Source organism: Mustela lutreola, chromosome 11 (genome assembly GCF_030435805.1).
Source record: "Mustela lutreola isolate mMusLut2 chromosome 11, mMusLut2.pri, whole genome shotgun sequence".
NCBI classification, from domain to species: Eukaryota; Metazoa; Chordata; class Mammalia; order Carnivora; family Mustelidae; genus Mustela; species Mustela lutreola.
Genome location: NC_081300.1, coordinates 64,484,788 through 64,509,889, shown reverse-complemented (window position 1 = coordinate 64,509,889; position 25,102 = coordinate 64,484,788). Strand labels below are relative to the sequence as shown.

General features: G+C 56.8%; 5 protein-coding genes across 9 annotated transcripts in view; 2 read left to right on the top strand and 3 right to left on the bottom strand.

Moving 5' to 3' along the window:
• Positions 1 to 1,120, bottom strand: part of SMARCB1 (SWI/SNF related, matrix associated, actin dependent regulator of chromatin, subfamily b, member 1) — a 37,528-nt gene extending 36,408 nt beyond the window's left edge. For both annotated transcript variants that reach the window (XM_059140791.1, XM_059140792.1), the window contains exon 1: positions 850 to 1,120. In XM_059140791.1, coding sequence (XP_058996774.1) covers positions 850 to 942 — 93 coding nt within the window. In that variant the 5' untranslated portion in view covers positions 943 to 1,120. The remainder of the gene's footprint in view (positions 1 to 849) is intronic.
• A 1,127-nt stretch (positions 1,121 to 2,247) lies between these two features.
• On the bottom strand, positions 2,248 to 12,573 carry MMP11 (matrix metallopeptidase 11). 2 transcript variants are annotated; one of them, XM_059140789.1, is made up of 8 exons: positions 12,427 to 12,573; positions 7,093 to 7,322; positions 6,012 to 6,155; positions 5,799 to 5,932; positions 5,418 to 5,659; positions 5,122 to 5,338; positions 4,260 to 4,517; positions 2,248 to 3,084 (listed from the first exon to the last, which is right to left on the bottom strand). In XM_059140789.1, exons 1-8 carry the CDS (start codon positions 12,535 to 12,537, stop codon positions 2,951 to 2,953), a joined length of 1,470 nt encoding a protein of 489 aa, XP_058996772.1. In that variant the 5' UTR covers positions 12,538 to 12,573; the 3' UTR covers positions 2,248 to 2,950. The 2 variants fall into 2 exon arrangements, with proteins under 2 accessions (XP_058996772.1, XP_058996773.1); XM_059140790.1 differs by lacking the exon at positions 12,427 to 12,573 and adding an exon at positions 12,211 to 12,388.
• Positions 12,574 to 14,882: 2,309 nt separating this feature from the next.
• On the top strand, positions 14,883 to 16,881 carry CHCHD10 (coiled-coil-helix-coiled-coil-helix domain containing 10). The gene is made up of 4 exons (XM_059140181.1): positions 14,883 to 15,042; positions 15,321 to 15,528; positions 16,415 to 16,562; positions 16,665 to 16,881. Exons 1-4 carry the CDS (start codon positions 15,002 to 15,004, stop codon positions 16,682 to 16,684), a joined length of 417 nt encoding a protein of 138 aa, XP_058996164.1. The 5' UTR covers positions 14,883 to 15,001; the 3' UTR covers positions 16,685 to 16,881.
• A 915-nt stretch (positions 16,882 to 17,796) lies between these two features.
• C11H22orf15 (chromosome 11 C22orf15 homolog) lies at positions 17,797 to 19,369 on the bottom strand. Its single transcript, XM_059140177.1, has 5 exons — positions 19,242 to 19,369; positions 18,556 to 18,642; positions 18,327 to 18,464; positions 18,017 to 18,091; positions 17,797 to 17,936 (listed from the first exon to the last, which is right to left on the bottom strand). The coding sequence occupies exons 1-5, from the start codon at positions 19,264 to 19,266 to the stop codon at positions 17,797 to 17,799; spliced, it is 465 nt and encodes a 154-aa protein (XP_058996160.1). The 5' UTR covers positions 19,267 to 19,369.
• A 317-nt stretch (positions 19,370 to 19,686) lies between these two features.
• VPREB3 (V-set pre-B cell surrogate light chain 3) lies at positions 19,687 to 24,656 on the top strand. Of its 3 annotated transcripts, none has more exons than XM_059140179.1 (3): positions 19,687 to 19,774; positions 23,360 to 23,487; positions 24,255 to 24,656. In XM_059140179.1, exons 1-3 carry the CDS (start codon positions 19,767 to 19,769, stop codon positions 24,521 to 24,523), a joined length of 405 nt encoding a protein of 134 aa, XP_058996162.1. In that variant the 5' UTR covers positions 19,687 to 19,766; the 3' UTR covers positions 24,524 to 24,656. The 3 variants fall into 3 exon arrangements, with proteins under 3 accessions (XP_058996162.1, XP_058996161.1, XP_058996163.1); XM_059140178.1 differs by having other exon boundaries at positions 24,207 to 24,656; XM_059140180.1 differs by lacking the exons at positions 19,687 to 19,774; positions 23,360 to 23,487 and adding an exon at positions 21,388 to 22,122 and having other exon boundaries at positions 24,207 to 24,656.
• The last annotated feature ends 446 nt before the right edge of the window (positions 24,657 to 25,102 follow it).

Sequence of the window (25,102 nt, the reverse complement as noted above, 5' to 3'; positions counted from 1 at the left end):
CTCCGGGACTGGCACTTATCTCATTACCCAAAAAAGACTCTATGGCTTGGTATTTGCACATCTGAACTGCATATCCCCAATTACACACTAGCTGGGGATTACTTTTGGATCAAAAAGGGCTAGTCTGAGGCAATCTAGAGAAAAGCTTAGTTTTTAGTACAAACTCTCACAGAAAGACCAATTGTAGGGTTTTCCTAAAGTGCAGCCGTTTCAACAAAATGCTGTCACTTCCGGTTAAGAACTGAAAATATTTAGAATCTCTCCCTGAAAATTCTAAGTAAGTTCAGGATAGTCCCAAGTGTCAATTTCTTCGGAACTGTTGATTGATCTAGCTCAGGGACTGGGGCCTCATCCACGCAAAAGCAAGCATCCTCCTCCCAATTTTCTCATTGGTGAATAAAAGTAACCAACACAATGAGGCATGAAACATCAGTGAGCCCCGTTTCCAACCTGCAATTTCGGGGTCCCAGATGCAGCAATGGAGGAGGGATGCATGCGAAACTTTCAAAATCACTCCCCCAGGCGCCCCAGAGGCTAACCGAAACATCCTGTTTCTCCGCGGCTGCCTGGAGTTGTACCAACTCAGGGCGGAACCAGTGGCTCCTCGTGGTGCCCTAAGCCCTGGCCGCGGTGCGTGCCCCCGACCATAACTAACAGAGTAAGCGAACCCCGAACGAGGAGGTGCGCGGGGCGGAGTCAAACAGGCCCCGCCCCGCTCCTTCCTACGGGCCCCCCCCCCGCGCGCGCCCGCCCACCGCGATGAATGGAGATGCGCGTTCCCGGCGCGCAGACCCGCCCCGAGGCTCCCGCTGGGCCGGAGCCGGAGGACGAGAACGCGCCGCGGGCTACCTCAGAGCCGATCATGTAGAACTCGCCATCGTCCTCCAGTTGGAACTTGACAGGCTTCTGCCCGAAGGTCTTGCTCAGCGCCATCATCATCATTGCGGCGGCGGAAGCGGGCGGCCAGGGCCGGGCTGCGAGGGATCGGGAGGACTGAGGAGGAGCCGGGGCGTGCCGAGCTGAGGAGAGCCGAGGCCGGGAGGCGACAAGCGGGCCGATACGGGGCTGGTGCCGCCGCCGGGGTCCTCAGCCGCCGCCGCAGACGACGACCAGGCCGCCCTCGGTGCGCATGCGCGGGGCGTTGACGCTTACGCGCGCGCCGCCGCCGCCGCCCAAACAAAAGGCCGGGGCGCGCCCCCTCGGGCCCTTTAAAGGAGCCATGACCGGTTTTTCCTCCAGGCTGCTTCCCAAGTAGAGGTACCCGACAGAACTTCTCAGGGACAGAAATAGCAGCCGAGGCCCTGACTCAAGCGGTGGTTTTCCCAGCCTCACTTCTGGGAGTAGGACTCAGTTCAGTGGAGGAGGAGTGAAGTGGGGCCTGAGGCCAGAGCTATCTGTGCCTCAGTTTCCCCACCCAGAAAAACCCAGTGTAGTTGAGTAGATAAGAGGATCCTAAGAACAGATACCCTACTTCCGGGCCCACAGCTGTGCCTGCGGCTGTGGAGATGGGTGGAATGACAACACTGGGTGGGGGAGTGGCATGGGCAAATTTTCCCCAGGGTTGGCAGCATTCCAAGGCCCAGGTGGTATTTGGTTTGGCTGGCAAACTTCTCCATTCCTTCCTTAACTCTGCACTTTGTGACTACAACAGGTGCAGCTGTGGGGTGGTGAGGGAAATTCGATAGCCCTGGCCTGCAGAGCTTACAGCTGGGAGTGGAGCTAACACTGTTGAAAGCATCAAAGCTTCCGTGTGTCTGGCTGCACAACGCAGCAGGTCAACAGCCCACCACTGACAATTTCACGTGGTTCAGTCTAATACAATTGCAGCTGTGATAGGTGAGGCTGGCTGGCCCGGCAAGGTGACCCTTCAGAGTTGGGTGGGATCGGCTGTGCTAACCATTGAGTTTTGTTCTCAAAGACAGCAGTGCGACAGGTAGTATTAGAGGAGAGGGGCTAGGGTGGGACAGGATCAGATAAAGTGACCACCACTTGGTGGAGGATGCCCCAAGGGGCCAGTGGGGAAGCCTAGAATCAATTGCAAAGCCACTCCAGGTGTCCAGCCAGACAAAATGAAGGAATAGAGCAAGAGAAGCCCTAGGCATTGCGTTGGTCCCCAAGGGCAGAAGCTTGGGTGGGTGTGTGGATGGAGTAGGCTGTGACCCTGGCTCCTAAGACAGGAGGCTCCCACCTCCCCAGCTCTTTTCCTCTCCTGGCCTCATAGTTACAGAACGAACTCAGGCACGCAAGTAGAAAATAACCATATTTAATGACAGTACTCAGTAGAAAAAAAAAAGGCTTTGTACACACTGTACACACATTTACATGACTTCAGAGGGTCCCAGTGCTGGAATGAGGGCTGGGAAGGATCTAGCCCAAGCCAGGATTGAGGTATGTTGGGGCTTCTAGGGCCCAGGGTCTCCAGCAGGAAACGCCCCTGCCCCAAGCTGACTCTGGACCTTTTGGCCTGGATCCTGGGGGAACACATCACTAGGATCATCAGCTAGAAGGCAGCCAGTTCCAAACACCTACCCAGAGCTGACCTCTCAGGAAAAGGCAGAAGGCTCCCCCACCACATGCCAGCACCCTGCAGGGACCTCACAGCAGGGACAGAATGAGGGCTTCAGCTTCCCAGCCCGGCTGAGGTGCTAACCTGAGGGACAGGGATGGAGACTGAGGGCAGCAGGGTTTGAATGTGACCTGCACAGGTTGGGTGGGGCTGGCCCAAGACCACTGTCACCCTCAAGTAACACCAGAGTCTTCTTGCCCAGTCTGAGACAGTTGCTGGCAGGTGACCATGACCTGCATGGCCCTCCCTGCACCCCCAACCCCCCTGAGGAAACACGGGTTCCATCCTGTGCCTGTACCCACAGCCACAAAGATGACCACTGGTCTCTACCCCAGACCAGTGGTCTGGCAGGGGTCAGGAGCCCTGAGAGCGTTGAAGTCGAGGTTAGCGGAAAGTGTTGGCAGGCTCGGTACAGCCGAAGAAGTCAGGGCCCACGAGGCGGGGGAAGCCCTCCAAGGCCTTCACCTTCACAGGGTCGAACTTCCAATAGAGGCGACCACGCAGAAAGTAGGCATAGCCTGAGGAGAGAGGAGGGTCAGGCTGGCATGGGTAGACACTGGGCCCTGCACCTGCCAGTCAGAATGTGTCCAGGTCCAGGCAAAGGGGGAGGTCAGATTGCCGGGGCTTGACCACTGTTGCACTCCTTGAAACCTGCAGGTCCCAGCATGGCCATTCCAGAACCTTCCATCCTTCAGAATCCTACCTTTCCCCAGGTCTGAGCTGCAGGTTGTCCAGCTTCACAGATGCCTGGAGTCTCAGAAACTCAAACCCTACCTCTCAGGAAAGCAAGTCTCCCTCCCTTCTCCATACACCACCGACCCCCTCCCTGCCATGTCAGTCTATTCCTATACCTGCCAGTGATTATAAGCAGATGTCCTGAGGCAAGGTGTACCATGCGGGTGACCGAGAGCCCCAGAGCCACCACAGAATATCTCTGCCAGCAGGTACCAAGGTAGGACAGCACAGAAGCAAGCTTGAGATTACAGGGGAGAAAGTAGTGGAATGAACATCAGTCCTGCTCTAGTCCTTTGAGATTGTGGGAAGCCAGCCTGGTGGTTCCATGCTAAGCAGCAGGGACTGCCTGGGTGGGAGGCTTGGCTCCCCATGATCCACCTGAGAGGCACAGTTAGGGACCTCATCACCTGAACCTCTGTTTGCCCCTCTGAAAACTGGCTTTGTAGAAAGTGTTAGGTCGGGGTGCCTGGGTGGCTCAGTGGGTTAAAGCCTCTGCCTTCAGCTCAGGTCATGATCCCAGGGTCCTGGGATTGAACCCCAAATCGGGCTCTCTGCTCAGCGGGGAGCCTGCTTCCCTTCCTCTCTATCTGCCTGCCTCTCTGCCTACTTGTGATCTCTGTGTCAAATAAATAAATAAACTCTTAAAGAAAGAAAGAAAGTGTTAGGTCAGAGGGCTGGTCTGAGAACTGCAGGAGACACACCAGGAGTTTAGCACTGTGCCCAGAACATCATCAGTCCTCAGCGTGCAGCAGTTATTATTTTCTGAATTATGACTCTGACCCTCAGCTTCCCATCTGCAGCATGGGGGCAGAGCACTGCCCTGGCGCAAGGAAGAGGGTGGATGGGGAAAGCCCTGGAGAGAGGACCTGAGATGAGGAGCTAATGCCCAGCCAACTGCTGCGGGGGAGGTGCAGCTCTGGCACTACTGGTACCAACCAGCCACTCCACCCCAACGCACCATCAGCATCCCGGAAGGCGGCGTCGATCTCCGGGGGCACCCCTCGCCAGTCAGTGGCCCGGCGGGGCACAGGGCTGTCTACCCGGCTGGTGCTGAGGTGGAAGCGCCAGTAGTCTCCGCCTCCGAAGAAGTAGATCTTGTTCTTCTCAGGACCCCAGGCCAAGGCGGCCTGGATGGGGGACCCCAGCAGGCCCAGCTCAGAGATGGGTGCAGGGCCCAGGACTGGCTTCTCACCATTGTACACCCAGTACTGAGCACCTGCCGGAGAGGGGAGGTTGCAATGGAGCTGCCCGACGGCTGTGCCCGGCCAGTGTGGACCCATGTGGCCACCACCACTGCCACAGACCTTCCCCCGCGCCTCAGTTTCCTTGTCCATAGAACACTCAGGCCAGTAATCCCATCTGACACCCTTATCCCCAGAGGGAAGTTAGAGCCAGTGGGGATAAGCTGAGGTGCTGCATGCTCTAGAGGTAGAGCTACCTGTGGCAAGCACTTCTGACCAGTCCCTGTGCCCCACCCTTGCCACAGCAGGCTTGAGCCTCTGTGGCTGAAGTCCCTGCCACCTAGAATGTTCCAGGCTCCTGTCTCTCCCAGGTGCAAGTTACAGCACAGGGTCTGGGGTTGCCAGAACTAGATCGAATCCCTGCTCTGCCTTTTCTACACTGTGCCTTCAGGTGACACTGCCCCCCATCTACTCCCCAGAGACCTCATCTCTAGGGCAGGCATGCTAGTCACCCATAACCACCCTCAGGGCACTGTGCCCTGTATGGCTGGCTGGCTGGCTGGCTGACCGGCCCTCTCCTTGGCCATGATGCTCCCGGCTCCCAGAAGTCTCCTGAGCAGAAACCCCAGTCCCCCTCACCTTGGAAGAACCAGATGTGGCCCTGGGCATCTTCAAAGGCTGCATCCACAGGGCTGGGCAGTCCCTGCCAGTGGCGAGAAGCCAGCGCCGGGTAGCCAGGCTGCAGCCGGCCCCCACGCAGCCGCCACACGAAGCCCGCCTTGAAGAAGAAGAGCTCGCCACGGATGGTAGAGACCGCATCAAAGGTGGCCTCGCAGGCATCCGGCGGGGCTTCCGGCTAGTGCGGGAGAGAAGGGCTTTGAAAGAGCCCGTATCGGAACCACGGAGGGTGAAGGGAGCTGGGAAGAGGGCCTCACCTCCAGCGGGGCAATCTCGTTGGTGTCCACCCCGGGCTGGGGGCCAACAGCTGGGGGCTTGGAGGTGGGGGCTGGCCGTGGTCGCCCGTAGAGGTGCTGGATGCCCCTGCGGTCATCTGGACTGAGGCTCAGCGGGTAGCGGAAGGTGTAGAAGGGGGACATAAGTGCCTTAGCAGCTGTCGTGTGCTGCAGCCCCAGCACATGGCCAAATTCATGGGCCGCCACCTGCAGGAGGTCTGTGCCTGGAAAAGGGAGATAGCCCAGCAATCCCCGAACTTCCTGCTGCAAGATACCCAGGCTCCAGAGCCCAGCACAAGGACTTGTCCCCATTGGCTATGATCTTCACTTGCCCCAGCTGGAAAGGGGGTCCCTAGCCCATACCCTGGTTGTTCCCGATAGTCCAGGTCTCGTCGTAGTCGAAGTGGACATCTCCTTCTCGATGGGTCTTAGGGAAAAAGGCATGAGCCAGGATTCCCCCGGGCCCATCAAATGGCAGGTTGTCCCCATGCCAGTACCTATGGGTGGGTGGGGCAGAGTTAGCTGCCGCTGATAAGTGGGGTGAGCTCCCTGTGGGTTCTCAGGCCACTGGTTCACCTGGTGAAGTCGATTGTGATGTCAGCGTGGCCCTCATGCACCTCGGTGAAGGTGAGTGGTGTCACCTCGCTCCACACCTGCAGGGCCTCTGCTACCGTCTGCCGCACCTGCTCCCGCACCAGCTGCCATGGGAACCGGAGGATCCTGGGGGGAGGAGGAGGGGCCTGGGCCTCGCTTGGGACAGCTCCCTGCTGGCTGATGGGCCAGGAGTTGCCCCTGGGTGCTCAGCGGGGAGGCATGCAGGGGGGACACAAGCCAGGTGTGCTCTGGGCCTCAGCTGCGATCCCTCTTCCACAGGGCAACATCTTTGTAAGGGTTTGTATGTCCTTTGGTGCACACAGGTGTCTGCATTTGGTGGAAAGAACGCAGAACCAGGAGGAGCCCCAGGACCCACCTTCTAGACCTGACTGTGCCACTTGCTGTGGGGGGGACCCCAGCCTCTGGCCCCCAACTTGGTTTTAGCTCCCCACCCAGGACATTTCTGAGCTCTGATCTGTGTGACACCGTCATCCTTCATGTGCCTTCTGTCCCAGGGCAACTCCCCACGTCACCTGCAGGAGAAGCCTCAGCTTCTGCATCACTGCCCAGGTTACCTGTCCTGCTCGCTCACCATGGTTCCCACCCGCATGGACTCCAAGCTCTCATCATAGGTCTGAACAATGACATAGCTAATGCCTAGCTCCCCGAGAGGATAGGCCATGTCTCTTCCAACTACCACAAAATCCCAGGGCCTGGCACTTTCTAGGTCCCCACTAGAGGTTGCCTGGGTGATGGAAGGCCACGCCCCTGCATGTCAAGGGAGCCATCAGCTGTAGCCTTTTCCAGTGTTGACAGAGCTACGGCCCCCTCCGCGGGCAGGCATGGCCATATAGAGTGCTGCCTGTGTGTGCATCTAAGTTGGGGTTCAGGGAGTCAGTCGGTCCACGGATGACTCGGGGGTCAGTGGACAGAAAGGCCTGTTAACCACAGAGATCTAGCTCCAGTACATGTATCAAGAAGCAGAAGAGAGTGGCTGTTCCCACACAGACACTCAGGTTTGTGGAGACATGTAGAATCTGCTTGCATGGCCACTGGCCCCTACCTGTAGGTGAGGTCCGTTTTTTCCCAGCGCCCACCTGACAGCACGAACCGCTTTTGTCGGTTGCGGGCGCTCAACCCATCAGGCGGGTCAGGCACACCGCAGCGGGGGGGTCTGGGGCTGCTGGCAGGCCGGGGACTCTCCTGGGCAGTAGGGGCAGGTGCCAGGCTGCCGGAAGCTGCTTCATGCCAGGGCTGTGACCCCTTCCTCAGAGGGTGGCGGCGGTGTGCATCCTGGGCAGGAGATAGGACGGCAAGGCTTAATCAGGCCCTGGGTCCTCCCGGCCCATCAGCATACCCATGTGCAGCCCCAGCCCACTTAATGGATGGGCAAACTGAGGGTGAGGGGTACAAGTCATCACACAGCAGGGCCCTTCGGCATGGACAGGCTCAGATTTGCTGAGATTTGTTCCAAGGCACCCTGCTGCCTTCCTGTCCACTAAAGGAGGGCCTGGGCTGCCAATCCAGCCCCCTGGGCCAGTAAGGTCTACTGACTACTACAGTAAGGCGCCTGACTCTCCACACTTACCCAGGAATAGATCTTACAAAGCTTTCAAGCAAAGGCCAGGAAAGCTCTTCCTGTTCCACCAACTGGCCCCCACTTTTTCTCTTTCCTTTCTTCCAACCTCCCCGCCAAGCCCCACCAACTCTGCCCTCTCCAGTTAGGTGAATGGGCTCTGACACCCACCACCAGCACTCCCCAGTGTGGAAGAGCTGTAGCCATGCAGTGCAGCCTTGATGTGCTCACCTGAAAAATGGGGAGAATACCTCCCCAGTGGCGATCCATGTGTGGGCAGGGGGAAACAGACCATTATCAGTTGCCCAGCCCCCATCCAACCCTGCCCTGCTGGAGTCCTGGCACCAGATGGGCGTTGAATTCTAACCTGGAGCTCCCACCCTCTGCAACCTCCATGGTCGGTCGGGGCGGGGGTAGGGGGGAGGTCACAGTTCTCATGCCTTAAAAACAGCAGAAGCTCCAGGAAGTTGGGAGATACTTCAAGGTCACCCAGCAAGGGCGCAGGCAGGGCCAGGTACAGACTCTGGTGTCCCAGGCAGGAGGCAAAGGGGAGGCTAGTACAGAGCCATGCTGTTTGTTAAGGACTAAGTGTTAGGGCTGACAGGTCTGGGCGGGAGGCTGGGGCCTCCCCACAGCCATATTTGGGGTGGGAGCCAGGCCACCCAGGCTCCACCCTCGCCCTTAGCCTCTGGCAGCTCTCCCAGGCTCTAGGCGTCCCAGGACTCTGACGCCCAGCACCCTCAGTCTCCCAATTCCAGAGCTACCAATAATTCAACCTCCCAGAGCCACCCAGACTCAACCCCAAGAACACCCCATTAGGAAGGGGTCTTCTGAACACCCAGAGGCCACAGCTACCTGGGGTATGAGAAGAAGCCTTTCTAATTTCAGACCAGCTTTCTAATTTCAGAGCTTGCTTCCTGAATGGTTGGTTAGTTCTCTGGCAGAGCCCAGCCTCACTGACTTATAGGTTTCCGTCACTACTGGACTTATTGCTTGGTAAGTACTTCTCATTTGCAGTCCACCTGTATCTAGACTTGGACCCTGCCAACAGTTCACAGCCATGCTCTTATCCCCGTGTGGGATCTCTCACTAACTCCACTGTCTTCATTGCCCATTTCTCAGGTGAGAAAACAGAGCCCAGAGCAGTTAAGCAATTTGCCCCAGGGAATAGCTGGCAGGTGGTAGGTTCTCTCTACCACTCTCTACCTGCTACCTGGCTGTATTCTTCAAGCTGGAGCCACCCTTCCCCTGGAGGAGGGATCCAGGCTGGCCTCACCTTGGTGACAGTAGAGAAGGAGTGGGAAAATTATTAAGCACCTGCTACTTCCCAGGGCCCCCATCAGCTCACTGAACCTCCACCCCAACACCCCCAGTAAGATGGGGAAGATACACATGCGAGGTCTCACGCTGCAGATGTGGATCCCAGGTCTGTGTGCCTAGCCATGGGAGCCTGCCCCTTCTCTTCCCCATACTGCCCCCTTTGACTTTCTGGATAACCAGATTCCTTCCCCCATCCCTGGAACGGGCAAGACTGGGTTGCCCTGGGGGCCTAGAGCCCAGAGCCCAGCCTACCAGGTCTCTTCACACCTCTGTTCAGAATTCTCTCATCTTCTCTGCCCTCCCGTGAGGCCTGGAGCAGCGGGCCATGTAGTGAGGGTAAGTAATGGACACACACACCATCCCTTCCTCTCTTGTCTTCATGAAACTCTAGATCCGCGCCCAGACCCCTGGAACATAGCACTCTCAGTCCAACAGAAAGAGCCACAGTATGAGATAGGCCCAGTGACATAGGCCCAGTCCTATGTCATGGTCACCCTGGAGGGAAGTCTCTTCCCTCTTTTAGCTGTGACTTCTCTGTCCGTTGAGGATGGCACCATAGCAGAGGGCTTTAAATAACCTTCTTCTATATTGCCTACTGTAGCCTCTTTCCTGGCCCAGCTCCTTGGCCCTGTGGGCCTTCCCCTCCCATACTTAGATATCTGCTCTCCCCAGCTGTGCTACAGCTCCCAGCACTCGCCTGGGGGCCAGCTCCCCCAAAGTTCTCAGACCAAATCATAAACAGGAATTGCACCTAGCAGCAGGGAGCCTGCAGGCCCAGAGAAGAGGGACTGGTGCAGCATCTCCCCCAAAGCCAGAGGCTCAGGCTCATTGTCCATGTCACACTCACTGGTCTTGGAGTGAGTGAGCAGGAGGTGCTAGAATCAAGGTTTCCTTTCCAATATTTGGGGTTTGGAGCCCATCATTTAATGGCTCTTGGCCTCAGTTTCCCCATTACTGGAATGGGACACATGCTCCCTGACCTGCAGACCTCCCACACTTCATCTTTCTGAGTCTTTTCTGGCCCAGGGTCAGGCACCTTAACTGCAAGGCCTGGCACAAAGCCTCTTGCTGATCCCTAAGATTGGTGTGCTTCGTTCTTCCGAGGCTGCTGGGATTCAGTGAGGTGGCGTGGTAGGCACTGACCATGCCTGGCCTCTTCTACACCCCTGGGAGGGTTGTGGAGCAGGCACCAGCACATTTCTCAGAGGAAGAAACAGAGCCCGGAGAGGTCAAGGACTTTGCTCCGGGTCACACAGCAAGTCAGAGAAGAGCTGGGTCTAGACCTGGGGCTCATGCCCTCTCCCCTTACCTCTTCAACTCTTGGCCTAGCTCCAAAACCCACATTCCTGAGAAGTATTTCTTTTTCTGATGCCTTCCCTTCTCCTTTTCCTCAATCAGGAGCCTCTCCTGGGATTGACATGTGGTGGGCACTGAGCTCACTCACCCCTGCCTTCCTCTTGGGGGCACCAAACCACAGCCTCAAACATACTTGAGGACCTTCTGAGGTGACTCCATGTCCTGGCTGAGCTAGAGGCTTGGGGTCAGCACCTGGGTCAATTTCTAATCTAGAAAATGGGAGGCACCCCATAGAGGGGAGAGAAAGGACCCCAAACCAAAAAACTGCTGGGTAAGACCGGCCAGTTTCGCCCCTCTCTGATTGTCAGTTTGCTATTGGTCCAAGGAGTCTTGTTAATAACAGCTCTGCCTTCTACAGTCAGCAGGAGGTGACCGTGATAGGAGGGCACGTGGTCAGACTGTGGGAAAGAATGGGGAGCATCACCACACCATTCTAAGGTGAGGCTCAGAGAGGTCAAGCAGCCCACCCAAGTCGTACACCAGGCAACAAGCAGGTCCCTCTACTGCCCGCCTCCCCCACTGGCTCCAAGAGGGAACACAGCATCGGTCCCACAGGGCTGCGGGGCTTTCATCAAGCTTAAAAGCTGCAAACTGGGATGGATAAATATTTACAGAGCTTTCCTGGCCCTGCCGACACGGCAGCCTGCGGATAAACACGGTGAAAGCGACCCCAAGTGCTCCCTGCATATCTGCGGAGTGATAGACAACAGCCCAGCTCAGACCCAGCCCCGACTGACCCTGCACGAGCGTCAAAGTGGCAGCCACAGGTGACAAGTGTGTGTCCAGCATGACTGGCTGTGCCCTCTCCTCCCATGACCTCGTTTAATCCTAGGTGTCCGGCAGTGGGCACTGTTATCCACCCCCTCTCAACCAAGATGGAGGGGTGGGGTCCGAAGACACAACAGGACTCACCTAGGGCACATGGTTCAAACCAGATCTCCAACTCCTGAACCCAGGGGCTACCCATGGGGATTCCAGACTCTGCCCCAAGCTCAAGGGGACTGGGAGGAGTTGGGGAAGAGGCAGAGCCTCTGGACTGAGGTGCCCCCCGCTCCCTAACCTACCCATCCTATCCTCTTTTGCTCCCAGCCAGGATGGGGCAAGACTGGCCAGGGCAGAGCTGGTGTGAGTGGACAGAGGGGGCCTGGCTGGTCAGATCTCCTGCCTCACCAGACCATCCCACAACTCCTGCCTGCCACACCTGCTAATGCTCCTATCCCAGCCTGAGCTTCTGGATGCCCCAGCTGAGGTCCAAGGGGCCTGTGGGCCTGAAGTTGCCCTCACTCTGCCTGGCCACCCTTGTGAGTGGTCCCTTGAGGCTCCAGCTGGGCACACAGGCTCTCACACAACATCCCGTGACTGCCCTTCCTCTGGTCACTCTGCTGCCCTCTCACCCAGACTATCTTTTCTCCTAATCACAAGTTCTTCTCTCTTCCCTTTCTCTCCCCATCCCTTTCCTTTCTCAGGGTTTCTGCTGCCCACTCTCGGCTCTTCTTTCTCTGTAGCATGCACGAACGAACACACACACACACACACACACACACCCTCCCTGGAGCTCTCATGCTCATTCTGTCCTGGTTTCACACCTCCCAAACTTGTAGGTGCCCAGGTGGTGCCACTTCTTCCGGGCTCAGACTCCATGTGCCGCAGAACAGTGCTGCCCTCCCAGCTCTTCCTTAATGCTCCAGCTCATTGCACGGGTGTAGGTGTGCTCACGGAGGCCACACACCTGGAGGCTGACACCAGCCCGAGTCTTTGTCCCCGCAATGAATAGGAGGCCCTGTAACCACTCCCTCTGCTACCTGGCCCAGCACCACACAGCCCAGCATCTGCAGCTGCGGCCACAGAGGAGCAAGTCCCCAGGCCACCGAGGAGCAGGTCCCCACGCTGGGAAGGGGCGTGCTAGTCTAGCACAGAGTCTCGCCTCACCAGCCGGAGCGATCCCGGCATAGGCTCCACTTGCATACCTCCAGGGACGGAAAGCTCACTATCTTTCACGTTCACAGGAACCCAGAAAGCATTTCGGGTAATGGGCCTCTCCAGGCTACCCCGGACGCCCCCGTGGCTCCAGTTCGGCCCCTGAGCCCAGCCCGCGTGCCCGGCACCCCCTCCGAGAGGAGCGGCCGACCAGCGGCGGGCACTCACCAGGGGCCGCGGGGCCCGGGCCAGCAGCGGCGGCGGCGGGAGCAGCAACAGCAGCAGCGGGAGCAGGAGGACGCGCAGGACCGCGCCGCGAAACCCGGCGGCCCGTGCCATCCGCCCCGGGGCTGCTGGGCCTGCTGGGCCGCGCCGGGCCACCGCCCCTTATAGCCTCTGCCCCGCCTCCGGCCCGCCCTGGCCCCGCCCCTCGTGCCTTTTGTTCTAAACTCTCCCGGTGGTGGCCGCCGCCAGGGTGGGGGAGGTGGACGGGGAGCGGCTGGCCCGGGTGGGGCAAGGGGCTGGCGACCCAGTCCTTCCAGGGGTCGGGCAGAGCCTGAGGTCTCTGAGGCCCAGTGCTGGGTGACCCAAGCTAACTGGCGCAACTCCGGGCCTCAGTTTCCCTGCTGTGCTATGGGGAGTCTGAGAGAAGTTGGGATTTTACTCCTTCTGGTCCCTACCCCCCACCTTTGGAAGGCTTTCCCTAGCTGGTCTCCCTGATGGCCTGACCTCTGACCTATTGCTAGCCTATGACAGGTGGTTGTTCCCATGGGCAAGTTCTACCTGGTACAGCCTTAGCTGATCCATCTGGAAGATGCCACAACAGCCCTTCTGATACCAGGGTGTGTCTCAAGGGAAAATGAGGCATAAGGAGGAGGCTGGCCAGCCCCCCAGCTTGGAACAGAACTACAGTTTGTAAATGGGAAAACTGAGGGCCCAAGAGGAAGGGACCAGATCAGGCTTTCCCAGACCAACAGGCAAGAGAAGGGGTGGGGAGGGAGGGTGCTATCAGCAGGCTGAGGTAGGTGGGGGGACAGTGTCTGAGTGGGGCACCAGCTGCTCAAGAGACTAACCCTAGGGGCCCTAGGGGTAAGACCCCTGAGATCTGAGAGAAAGGAGGTGAAAATCAAAGGAGAGGGTGGTGTCCATATTCTGGAAGGGATCCTCTGCTCTCATTACCTGGGGCCCTGTCACTTCACTAAGGCAATCTGCTCCATCAATGGCAACCATGTACAGCCCAGACCCAGGCAGTGGCTCCCATCCTGCCAGGCAGGTTCCTGAGAAGCTGCAAGGTGAGACTGTGGGCACCCAGTCTGGGCCGAGTAAGGGAAAGAGTCAAAGAGGGAGAGGGGGGGCAATCAGATCCACTCAACCCCTCCCTACTGGTCCCAGTCCTGGGAGTCCTCATAGCCTCTCCAGGAAGGCTCCACAGAGGAAAGAGAAGACAGACCTCAAGTGTTAGCAATCTATTTCTTTAAAGTGACTCACTTTTGCTTAGGGTGATTTCATCCTCTCTACAATCCTGGTGCCACAAGCCCTGTACCCACCTCCCACCCCACGACACATGGGACAGTGATAGAGGAGGGTAAAGAAATCAGAGCTCCTCTCAGTTCAAGGGTAATAATATGGTCACCGAGAAATCACTCAGAAAAAAAACCATAAACCTCAAGTTCCTGAAGGGCTGGGAAGCCTCCTAAATCCGCACCTCCACCCTTCCCTTGGCCTGGAACCAAGATGGTAAAATCCCGAGGCCGCAGGATTCAAACGCCTCTGGGCACCTTTGGAATGGGCATGCTGCTTGTATGTCCCGTAAACGCTGTCAGTGTCTGGCGCTGCGTCCGTTTTGCGTGTTAGGGTGTCAGGCGGGGTACTGCGCGAAACGGAGGGGGCGGTCATCCCCGCCTCCCAGGAGGGTACTGCGCGAGGCTTCTCAGGGTGCCATGCACTTGAACCAGGGAGTCGAAGAGGGGCTCCGGGCGCCCCCTGGCGGGAGCTCTGGAAAAGAATCCCGCCGGGCCTTCCTTTGGGTATTTCTTCCCAGCTGGGTTCCCCTCTAGCCCCGCTGCCCTCCTCCCTGGCGGGGGACCCTGAGGTCAAGTCGTAGTGGGTAAACCCAGTCCATAGGAGGGGGACCAAAGCCTTGTCTGGCGCCTGGTGCCACTCCCTTGCTGGCTTCATCCGGTCGCCTCCCTGTCTCTTTCTTCCCTGGCGATCGGACAGCAACCAACTCCACTCCCTGGGCTCCGCGGTGGTGGATTTTTTTTTAAAGATTTTATTTATTTATTTGACAGAGTGACGGCGAGAGAGGGAACACAAACGAGGGGAGTGGGAAAGGGAGAAGCAGACTTCCCGCCAAGCAGGAAGCCCGTTGTGAAACTCTATGCCAGGACCCTGGGATCATGACCCCAGCCAAAGTCAGAAACTTAAAGACTGAGGCACCCGAGTGCCCTCAGAGGTGGTTTTTGAAGAGACTTGGCCCATCACCGCGGGGTCAGCCCTCGGCACTTTGCAGCATTGGCCCGAGTCCCCAGGGCCCACACAGCTCGGGCCAGGCGCAGAGAGCGCAGGATAACACCGCCAGGTAAGAAGGGTACTGAGACAAGGTGACGCTGTAAGGGACAGGTCCCGGAGACCCGCGAGAAGGTGAGCACCGCCCCACGCTCAGCCACTCCCTCTGGAGGCGTGTCCCCTAGGCTCCGCCCCCTTGCGCCGCAGTGTTTAGCGGTGTCGCGTTCGTCCACGAGACAGAACCGCTGTCACTGTCGCCGTCTCTAATTGCGCTTGGTTGCGTCTCACCTCCATCATGCCCCGGGGGAGCCGAAGCGCGACCGCCCGGCCAGCCAGGTGTGAGCGGGACAGGAGCGGTTGGGGAGGGGGCTAGGGAAACGTGGGCACTCCTGCGCAAGGGCGCAATAGATTGACCTTGGCGGCTGCTGCGCCATCTTGGTGGGGGAGGGGCGGGGTGCCGCATCCGCGTGTCTTAAGAGGGTGGTCGCCCACCCTCGGGGCGAAGAGGGGAGGAGGGGGAAGACGGGGTTCGTGTCCAGGAGCTGCGAGCCCCTGGGGCCCCAGTTAGGGGTCCGGCCGCGATTAATCCTACTTAATTACTCCCTACCCCGCAGCCGCACTGTTCACCCGCCCGCGCACCCGCCGCCTTCGGCCCCTGCACCGGCCCCCGCCTCGTCTGGCCAGCCCGGCTTGATGGCGCAGATGGCGTCCACGGCCGCTGGGGTGGCCGTGGGCTCGGCTGTGGGACACGTCGTGGGTAGTGCCCTGACCGGAGCCTTCAGCGGGGGGAGCTCAGAGCCCGCCCAGCCTGCCGTCCAGCAGGTGAGCAGCGGGCTCAGGAGAAACTGAGGCCGACTTCCCATAAGGGTCACACTAGTAGGAACCTGCTGGAATGTCCAGCGAAAAGTGCCCTGGCACCTTCAGAGCTGCTTCAGGCCCAGGACTTTTCCAAGAAGGGTCTTTTTCCTCTCTCTGATTTTAGCCCCCTGTTGATCACAGGCAGGCTCTCCTAGCCCCTTTCCTGAGGCCAAGGTCCCTAGACTTCTAGGGACCAAGCAGCTTTTTAAAAATGGGGAAACCAAAGCCCTTAGCAATTCAGAGAGTGGCTCAAGGTAACCTAACCCTGGTGGAGGGATGTTGAAGTTCTGAGTCCCCACTCTCCCCATTCCCAGGTTCTGCCCTCTAGTCCCCACATCCCAAGGGCAAGGGGTAGCCAGCAGCAGGTCTGAGCCCCATTTCCTGTTCACCGTTGCCCTACTGGGCACCCCATTAGTCCTGAGCCAAATGTGGCTTAGTGGCAGGGTCAGGGGTCATGAGGATTGCTTTGGCTGAGCCTGTAAGCTGCTATTACTTGTGGGGGTGGGGCTTATACGCCTAGAGTACAAGCACAACGCTCAGCTTTTCTAGAGCTTTCTCTCATCTCTCAGGCCCTGCTTACTCAGTGAGCCCATTATGAGGGAATTGGAAAATGCTGTCCATACCGGCACTAGCCATCAGCTGTATCGGTTTGAAAGGGTTGTGGGCTCCTGATTCTCAGAGGAGCTGGGACTGGACAGGGCAGGCTGGCCCCTGAGTCACTCAGCCTGCCAGGGAGCCCAGGGGCACCTGGGCTAGGGGTGTGGGGAGAAGCTGGTGGCCCCCAGCATTGGAGCCCACTTCTGGGTGCCAACCTGGAGCCGACTTTGCTGCCTCCTGTGCCATACTCTAGGCTCCCACCCGGCCTGGCCCCCAGCCCCTGCAGATGGGGCCCTGCTCCTACGAGATCAAGCAGTTCCTGGACTGCTCCACCACTCAGAGTGACCTGTCCCTATGTGAGGGCTTCAGCGAGGCTTTGAAGCAGTGCAAATACAACCACGGTGAGCGGGCAGCCCCTGACCCAGGCTGGAGTGGGAAGGGCAGTCCCTCATGTTGTACCTGCAGGCTGACCACTGGCCCGTGCCACCCCTCCCTCTCTGCAGGTCTGAGCTCCCTGCCCTGAAGAGACAGGTGCAGACTGGTGCAGATCCATGAGCCAGCCCTGCAACCTCCCACCCACCCTCCCCCCTTCACCGACAGCTGGACCATGACGTCAGATTGTACCCACATAGCTGGGATTGGGAGTGAGGAGGGGGTTTCTCACCCCGCAAATGACCGGAGACACAGATGTGCAATTAAAAGAGTTTATTTTAGACTGTAGCCTGCCGTGTGCCCTCTCACTAGCTTGTCTGCTGGGGTGGGGTCAAAGAGCATCACCGGACGTCCATCTGTGAGGTTGAATTGCTTTACCTTAAGCTGACATCCTAGGTGGGGGCTGGGGAGGAGGGCTGTTGTAATCTGATGACCTTGGACAGTCCAGATAGGAGTGAGGCATTAGCCTGGACCCCCAAGGGCATCTGACTCTGGGGACTGGAATCCCTGGATAAGCCTCTTTGTTGTCTTCTGCTCTCAGGGCTGCCTCCTCTCCCTTCACCCTTGTCTCTGCCTCTGGATCCCTTTCTCTGCACCCACATTTTGGGGGCCACCCCCCCATAGTGCCCTCACAGCTACTCCATGACCTTGCCCCTCTGGCTGATGCAACTTCTTCGTAAGTCCAGATTCTGCAAGAATGGCCCTGGGCAGCTCTTTGGGCCTGATCACATGGTAGAGGTCACGGCCAACCCCCTTGGATCGGAGTCCAGCTCAGCCACTTGGCTGTGATGTTCCAGATCACAGGACCTGCTGGAACAGACGAGCAGGCCATGCACAGCCAAGGCAGACCTCACGATCACGTGCTCTGGGCTGCTGCCTTCATTGAGTACATCAGCCCTGCCTTGAGCACCTACTGTGTGCTAGGCTCTATTTGATATCTCCTGGCCATGGAGGATGTTCCTGAACTTGGGTACTCAGAGTCAAGTGGAGCGGTAGGGATGTCTTTTGGGCCAGTATATTCCACCTTGTTGGTATTTGTGTGTGTGTGTGTGTGTGTGTGTGTGCGTGTGTGTGTGTTTGTGGGGTAAAGGGGATGGTGGTTGTGGTCTATCAGCACACATAAGCCTGTCCCTGGGACTTTGGGTGTGAGCATCCCCCCAGGTGTCCGTGTCTCCTCCTTACCTGGCCAGCTTCTGGCCCCAACTAGCGGGTCCTGGATGGCAGGGAGCCCATCCTTCGTGGCCTTGAAAGGGGACCTTGCTCCTGGTGCCCACGCCGAGTGCTCATGCGCCTCTTCCGGCCATCACTTGCAGGGTGTAGGCCTGACAGGTGGCGAAGCTCCTCTGGAAGGCCCAGGAAGCCCTACCTATGGGTGCTGGGGAAAAGGTGCACCCTCCCTCTGGGGCTCAACCATGACACTCACCTGCAAGCTCTGGATACTGGTCATCAAGGTTCTCCAGGAGGGACTCATAGCGGGTGGGGGCTCCACCCTCCCCTTCTGTGGAGGGAGGAAGACCAATTCCTGACCGGCCTGCTAGTCCGCACCCCCACCTCTCACTCTGGACCTGTTTGCTGGGCCTGGCTGGGGCCGCTGACAAGGCATTGGATGGAAAGGGTCAGGGCCAGGTCCTGGCCAAAGGTGGGGAGCTGGCCAGGGCCTCGGGTGGTCTCAACTGCTGCCCCCCTCCCTCATTCTAACATAACTCCAGGGGGAGATCTTGGGCCCCACTTACTGAAAATCTGCACGAGGACGTAGGTTCCACGCTCCTGCAGCAGGGGGCTGCCCATGGAAGGGGCCAGGGATGCCCCCTCCTCCAGTCCTTCATCCAGACTCACCAAGTGCCCGTCCTCAGCCAGGAGGGCAATGATTGCTGGGAAGGCAGAAAGGGAGGCAAGACAGGGCTGGCATCTGCCGGGGGGCCCTTGGCCCCTCTTCCCCAGCATCCCTCCCTGCCCCCTCACCATCCGGGGGCACCTGCCCCCTCTGCCTCAAGTGGGCTCTGAGGGTCACGGGGCTGCACCAGGTGTTCACCAGCTCCCAGCAGCCAGCTGTAGGGGTGGGCAGAAGTGAGTGAATGCGACCCCCGCCTTGCCCCCAATCTGGGACCATCTGTCTCTCTTCCATCCCTTCTCTAACCAGAGCAGAGAATAGGGCTCCATTATTGAGCCTGGACCCTCCATCTCTTGAGGTGTCAGTGACCAGGGCACACAGCTCCTGTCTCCTGCACGCAGTGCTGCCTCTGCACAGGACCTCACCTCCCACCCCAGCCCCACCTGCCACTGGAAGTCGGGAAATCTGCAACTGTGGCCAGAACTTGAGGTGCCTGATCAACCCTGAAGCTTGACCACCCACTGAATTAGAGATTGTGTAGTTCAACAACACACCCCATGGTGATGTGGTGGTTAGTCCTCTAGAGGAGCCATGAGAATTTCCCAGGACCCAGCCATCAGGGTTGCCCCACAACGGACTCCAAGTACTCTCTCTCTGTCTCCTCATAGAGCTGTTTCCCTAACCTTCCCCCATCCTTTTACACAAGTGCATCCCCCTTCCCCACACTGCCTCCCTAATCTCCCCCAGGTCAGAGGGAAGCAAGCCTCTGAATGTACCACCTCCCTACCCATCTGTAGGAACAGGGGACCCCACTTACCTCCAAACATCACTTTGATAAACATGGCTGTAGGAGAGAGGAGACAGACTTTCCAGCTATGGAAGGATCTAGGGCTGAGATCTAATGGGGAGAATGGCACTGCCAGGAAATGTGTGTTGGGGGGAATGGGTGGGTGGATCGGGCTTAGGTCCTTGCTTGGCCACCCTTAGGTCTAGACTCTACCAGTCTAAAGGGGTCCTTTTGGCTTCCTCTTCCTCTTGCCTGCTGCTTCAGAGCAACCCGAGGAGACTGAGGCCCTCCCAGCTTCCAAGTTGGTCTCCATGGCAGTGGGAGCTGCCAAGTCATCTAGGCAGGAAATGCCTTCCCCCACCCCACAGTATCTCGGTAACAGGATCTGGTGCAGGAGTACAGGCACTCCCTAAGGCAGGGCTGCAATGGGGGTTCAAGGCTTGTGGTCCAGGGATGGCCCAAGACCACATCCCCCCACCAGTAGAGAGAGAGACAGAGCTTCCAGGCTGAAAGTGGGGAGATTCCTGGATCAGTGCCCCTGGTCCTGGGAAAACTATGACCAGGTAAGGCTATGGCCTGATGGAAGCAGGGGGATTCTCGGCACCCTTGTGATCCCCTACCTTCTCAAGGCCCCCTTCCCTGTCCTCACTTCCCTGCCCTCTCTGCCTTTCTCCTCACGTCCACCCTCCCCTCTTTTTCCTTCTGTCCTTGTTTCTCTCCTTGTTTGGGCAAGTTTCTTGAGCTATGATTTATATACAGTAAAATTCACTTTTTCGTGTTTTCCAGTTTTGACAAATCTCATAGAACCACCACTGCATTCGGGAGGCAGATCATTTCCCTCATCCCCAGCCCCCAAATTCCTTTATGCCCCCTTGTAGTCCGTGCCAGCCTCTGGACACCATGGGTCTGTGTCCTGCCGCTGCCTTTTCCAGAATTGTATAAAGGGAATCATGCAGCATGGAGCCTTTGGAGTCTGGTCTCTCTCACTCAGCACGCAAGTCACTCAACAGCTCGTTCCTTCTTGCTGCTGAGGAGGGTCCCATTGTCGGGTTGGGCCTGTGTGTTGATCCATTCACCTGCTATTGTTTGGATAGTTCTCAGTTTTTTGCAGTTACGCATAAAGCCAGGATAGACATTGGCAGACAGGATATTGTGTTTCTCTGCCTCTCCATCCATGCCCATCCATTCTTTGACTTTCTCTCCCCCTTTCTCTTCTCTTCATCATCTTCTTTCCTTCCTCCCCCTTAGCACCCTCTCCTTCTCTCGGTTTCTGTCTCCTGCCCCCTCTCCATGAGCCCCTACCAGACCCCTTCAGCCAGAGTGCCAGGTAGGCGTCTGCAGCAGGCTTCTGACCTTTGCCAGCTCCCTTTCCCCAAGGTTTTAGAAATGCACCACCCCCCTCACTCCCTACCAGGGTGATTAGGCTATAATATGTCCTACCTGCTGGGCCACTGACTCCGGAGGAGGACTGGATCCTCAGAGCAGCTCACCCAGCACTCAGCTCAGTACTCCGCCCCCGTGGGGGATGGGCAGTAAGAACACTGCTCCGCAGAGTCCTCGTGAGGATTAAACGCGGTAACTCTTTTCTCTTTTCTTTCCTTACCCCCTTCCTTCCTTCCTTCTTTCTCTTTCTTTCCTTCTTTCTTTTATTTTTTTCTAAAGATTTTATTTATTTATTTGACAGACGTAGATCACAAGTAGAGAAGCAGGCAGAGAGAGGAGAAGGAAGCAGGTTCCCTGCAGAGCAGAGAGCCCGATGCCGGCTCGATCCCAGGACCCTGGTATCATGACCTGAGCCGAAGGCTGAGGCTTCCACTGAGCCACCCAGGCGCCCCTTTTCTTCTTTCTTTTCTGTTCTTTTATTTCTTAGTAAACTCCACACCCAGTGTGGGGTTTGATCCCTGAGATTAAGAGTTGCATGCTCTACCGACTGAGCCAGCCAGGCGCCCCTTAAACATGCTAACACTTTAAAGTGCTACCTTGGGGCATGGGGGTGGCATCTGGGTGGCTCAGTCGTTAAGCGTCTGCCTTCAGCTCAACTCATGACCCCAGCGTCCTGGGATTGAGCCCCACATCAGGCTCCCTGGGAGCCCCTTCTCCCTCTCCAGCTCCCCTGTGGCTTGTGTTCCCTCTCTATCTCTCTCTGTCACAAATAAAATCTTTTTAAAAATTATGTATTAAAAAAAGGGGTAGGGGCACCTGGGTGGTTCAGTGGATTAAGCCGCTGCCTTCAGCTCAGGTCATAATCTCAGGGTCCTGGGATTGAGCTCCGCAGCAGGCTCTCTGCTCAGCGGGGAACCTGCGTCCCCCCCTCTCTCTGCCTGACTCTCTGCCTACTTGTGATCTCTCTCTCTGTGTCAAAGAAATAAAATCTTAAAAACAAAAAAAGTGCTCAGAATGCTGCAAGTGCTCAGAATGAGCACTGTGACAACAAATAGTATTTTGCAGATTTATTTAAACACTGGACACCACTGTCTCTGGGGACCTGTGTCCGGCAGACCACAGCTCAGGAGGGGTGGCAACCAAATTCCAGAAGAATGTCCATGCAGAACCCTGAAGCCTCAGCTCCAGCAACCATCCTTGTTGTCTCAAGGGTTCATTTCCAGTGCTGCCATGAAGGAGTCTTTGAACTTAGTGTCTTGGAGATGCCCTAAGGAGATGTTAGAGACAGAATGGGACCCGTTTCGGGGAGGTGGGGCTTTATAACCTCCCCCAAGGGAGCTCTCAAGGCTTTGAGTTAATGAGAACGTGCTGTTTTAATTACTTTTATAATTATTTAGGTATGCTAAGGCCAGCAGGCCAGGAGATTGCCTTTGAGAAAAGTGTTCCCTGCAGATCTCTAGAGCATGGGGCATGGGGCACCACAGAGGGACACATAGGGAAGCACCCACACTGGGTCAGCAGGCAGAAGGTAAGAGAGAGCCCTGTAGTTTCTTTATCTCTATTATTTTTTTAAAGATCTTATTTGTTTATTTGACAGAGACAGACACAATGAGAGAGAGAACATAAGCAGGGGGAGTGGGAGAGGGAGAAGCCAGCTTCCCATGGAGCAGGGAGCCCAGGACCTGGGATCATGACTCCAGCCGAAGGCAGATGCTTAACCAACTGAGCCACCCAGGTACCTTGGTCTGGCAAGTTAAAGGAGCTGACCACGTTAAGTGCTAGTGAGGATGTCTCCAGACTTCTCCCATCTGCTGAGGGGGAGCGCAAGATCCGTACAACCCCATTGGAACACTAGTAATTATCTACTAGAGATAAATGCGCATGTTCCCTCCGTCCAGCAACTTCTGTCCTGGGTGTCTACCAGAAGAAATGAGAACACAGGTGCACCAGCAGTTTTATTTGTAATGGCTAAAGACTGGAAAGCACCCAATTGTCTATTAACAGAAGAATGGGAAAGGTATGGCTTTGCGGTGGTCTATCCACATACAATCATGAGAATAAATTAGACACCGCTGTACACATATGGGTGACTCTTATAACGCTGAACGGAAGAAGGAGGAGCAACAGGAACACACTGCCATTCCCTAGAGTTGGCATTCTAGAGCAAGCAAAATTGATCTAAGTGCTTGAAGTCAGAATGATGGTTACCCTTGGGGTTAGAGAGCCTGTTACTGATGGGGAAGGCACATGAGGGAGCCTTCTGGGGAGATAGAAACATTCTAAATTGTCATTTGAGTAGAGGTTGCAGGGTATAAGTATAAATAAAATAATCTAGCCAGGAGTGCCTGGGTAGTACAGTCAGTTGAGTATTTGACCCTTAGTTGAGGCTCGGGTGATGGTTTCAGGGTCATGGGATCGAGACCCACGTCGGGCTCCACTCTCAGCATAGAGTCTGCTTCTCCTTCTCCCCCTGCTCCTCCCCTATTCTCTCTCTCTAAAATAAATAAATTAAAATATTAAGAAAATCATCAAGGCATACACTTAAAAATCTGTGCACCTTACCCTACGTGAGTTACACCTCAATAAAAAAGCATCTACCCACTATAATTGCACGTGTATGTCTGGATTTCTGTTCTCAGGAGGCCCTGTGGGGCCAGGCCATCCACATTTGGGAAGATAGGGCCCGCCGTTGGGCCCCAGCCACTGTACCCCCTTGCCCCCACCCCCAGTCAATGGGCTGATTTGCATGCCTTGTCATGGTCCAGGGGCTTCCCCTGCTTGGGCTCTGAAGCACCTGGGACACTCCCAACAGAGCAACTCCTGTCTGCCTCCCTGCCTCTGGCCATGGCCTGCTGGCATCTGGCCCTCCTTCTGACTGGGACCCTCCTGTCTGGTGAGATCTCCCAGGCCTGGCTCACCTGGGGTCGGGTGGGGGATGGCATGGGCTCCAGAAGGCCCCTGCAAAGAAACAAATTGATGTGGGCAGTGGGAGGGTTCTAGAAGGGGCATTAAGATGGAGGGGAGAACTAGCTACAAATAACTCTGCCCTAGACTCGGGGCATGTCAGTTCTCGGTGTGGGCCTCAGTTTCCCCATTTGTGAGTGGGGAACGAGCAGATTGTTAGGATCCCTTCAGATTCTGATTCTTTGGGGTCTCAGAAGAAATTGGAATTGATTGGTCACCTTTTTAGTTTTTCACGTGGGAAGCTACCCCAAGGGCCTCAAAGACAAACTACCCTTGACAAGATTCCTAGCAGCCAGTTATCTGAGGTTGACCTGAAGGATGGGACAGCCCAGGAGGCTTCTGGGTGGTGACAGTAGCCAGAGTCTGGAAGAGCCAGTGTGACTGAGGGGTAAGGAATGGGGGCTGGCAGAGAAGGACTCAGAGGCCACCAGTCCCACACTCTGAACTCTAGGTGCTCAACTGAACACAGATTCTTGGGAACATAGCACAAATGAGGACTTGGGGGTTGTCAGCTTTGTGCCCCACCCATCTCAATTCTATGCACAGGTCTGTGAGCCTTTTGGGGGTCAGAGTCTCCTTGGAGAGAGACCAAGCCTTTGTGGGGTGGGGACAGGAAGAAAGGAGCCCACGAGTCTCTCTCTCTCTCAGTCTCTCAGCCAGGCTTACCCCAGCCAGATGCACTGCTGGTCTTTCCAGGCCAAGTGGCTCAACTCTCCTGCATGCTCAGCCCCAGCCATGCCACCATCGGGGAATACGGCGTGTCTTGGTATCAGCAACGGGCAGGCAGTGCCCCCCGATACCTCCTCTACTACCGCTCAGAGGACGACTACCACCGGCCCCCTGACATCCCTGACCGCTTCTCGGCAGCCACAGACGCCGCCCACAATGCCTGCATCCTGATCATCAGCCCCGTGCAGCCCGAGGACGAAGCAGATTATTACTGCTCTGTGGCTTACACATCCTAGGGGTGGAGCGTGGGCTTCTTGTCTGCCTCTCATTCCTGCACTCTCATCTTGGGCGCCCCTCTTTTTCCAAACTTTGAACTCTCCTCTGTAAAATGGGTTAACAGTATTAAACATGTAAAAAAGAATAATATCAAACATATGAACAGTAACTATTCTGAGGGCCATGGAATTCCTGCTGAAAAAGTGACTGGGAGTGTGGGGGTAGGGATTCTGGGGATTGTTACAGAAGAGGAAGCACCTGAGATCCTTGGGGCGGGGTCCAGCCTCTCCACTGGCCCCCAGGGGGCTTAGACTGGGCTTCCTGTGACCTGAGGAGCTGGAGGAAGAGAAAAAGGAACCAGCTCTTGCTGTTCCCAGCTCTGCATGGCTGGTTGTGGTTCAGCGCTCAAGGGGTGGCTGGACTGGGTTCTTATGGAGCCCCTGCTTACTCCTTTATGGGGCATGGAGGGGTATGAGTATGTATGTGGGGTGGGGCCACTCGGAGGCACCCCGGAGCTCGGACAGAGGGTGCTCATTGCAGGTGGCAGCATCTCTATCTTTCTAAGTGTTTTATTTATTTATTTATTTGACAGAAAGAGA

Coding starts and splice junctions, on each gene's coding strand:
- MMP11 (XM_059140789.1), bottom strand. CDS start 12,537: ATGGCACGGGCCGCCGGGTTTCGCGGCGCGGTCCTGCGCGTCCTCCTG. Junction 5,933..6,011: donor ATCACAATCGACTTCACCAG/GTGAACCAGTGG, acceptor ACCCACCCATAG/GTACTGGCATGGGGACAACC. Junction 4,518..5,121: donor CCACATCTGGTTCTTCCAAG/GTGAGGGGGACT, acceptor CCTCTCCGGCAG/GTGCTCAGTACTGGGTGTAC.
- CHCHD10 (XM_059140181.1), top strand. CDS start 15,002: ATGCCCCGGGGGAGCCGAAGCGCGACCGCCCGGCCAGCCAG. Junction 15,043..15,320: donor GCGACCGCCCGGCCAGCCAG/GTGTGAGCGGGA, acceptor CCTACCCCGCAG/CCGCACTGTTCACCCGCCCG. Junction 16,563..16,664: donor GCAGTGCAAATACAACCACG/GTGAGCGGGCAG, acceptor CCCTCTCTGCAG/GTCTGAGCTCCCTGCCCTGA.
- C11H22orf15 (XM_059140177.1), bottom strand. CDS start 19,266: ATGTTTATCAAAGTGATGTTTGGAG. Junction 18,465..18,555: donor GGGGCAGGTGCCCCCGGATG/GTGAGGGGGCAG, acceptor CTGCCTTCCCAG/CAATCATTGCCCTCCTGGCT. Junction 18,092..18,326: donor CGTCCTCGTGCAGATTTTCA/GTAAGTGGGGCC, acceptor CTCCCTCCACAG/AAGGGGAGGGTGGAGCCCCC.
- VPREB3 (XM_059140178.1), top strand. Junction 23,488..24,206: donor GACTGGGACCCTCCTGTCTG/GTGAGATCTCCC, acceptor TCTCTCTCTCAG/TCTCTCAGCCAGGCTTACCC.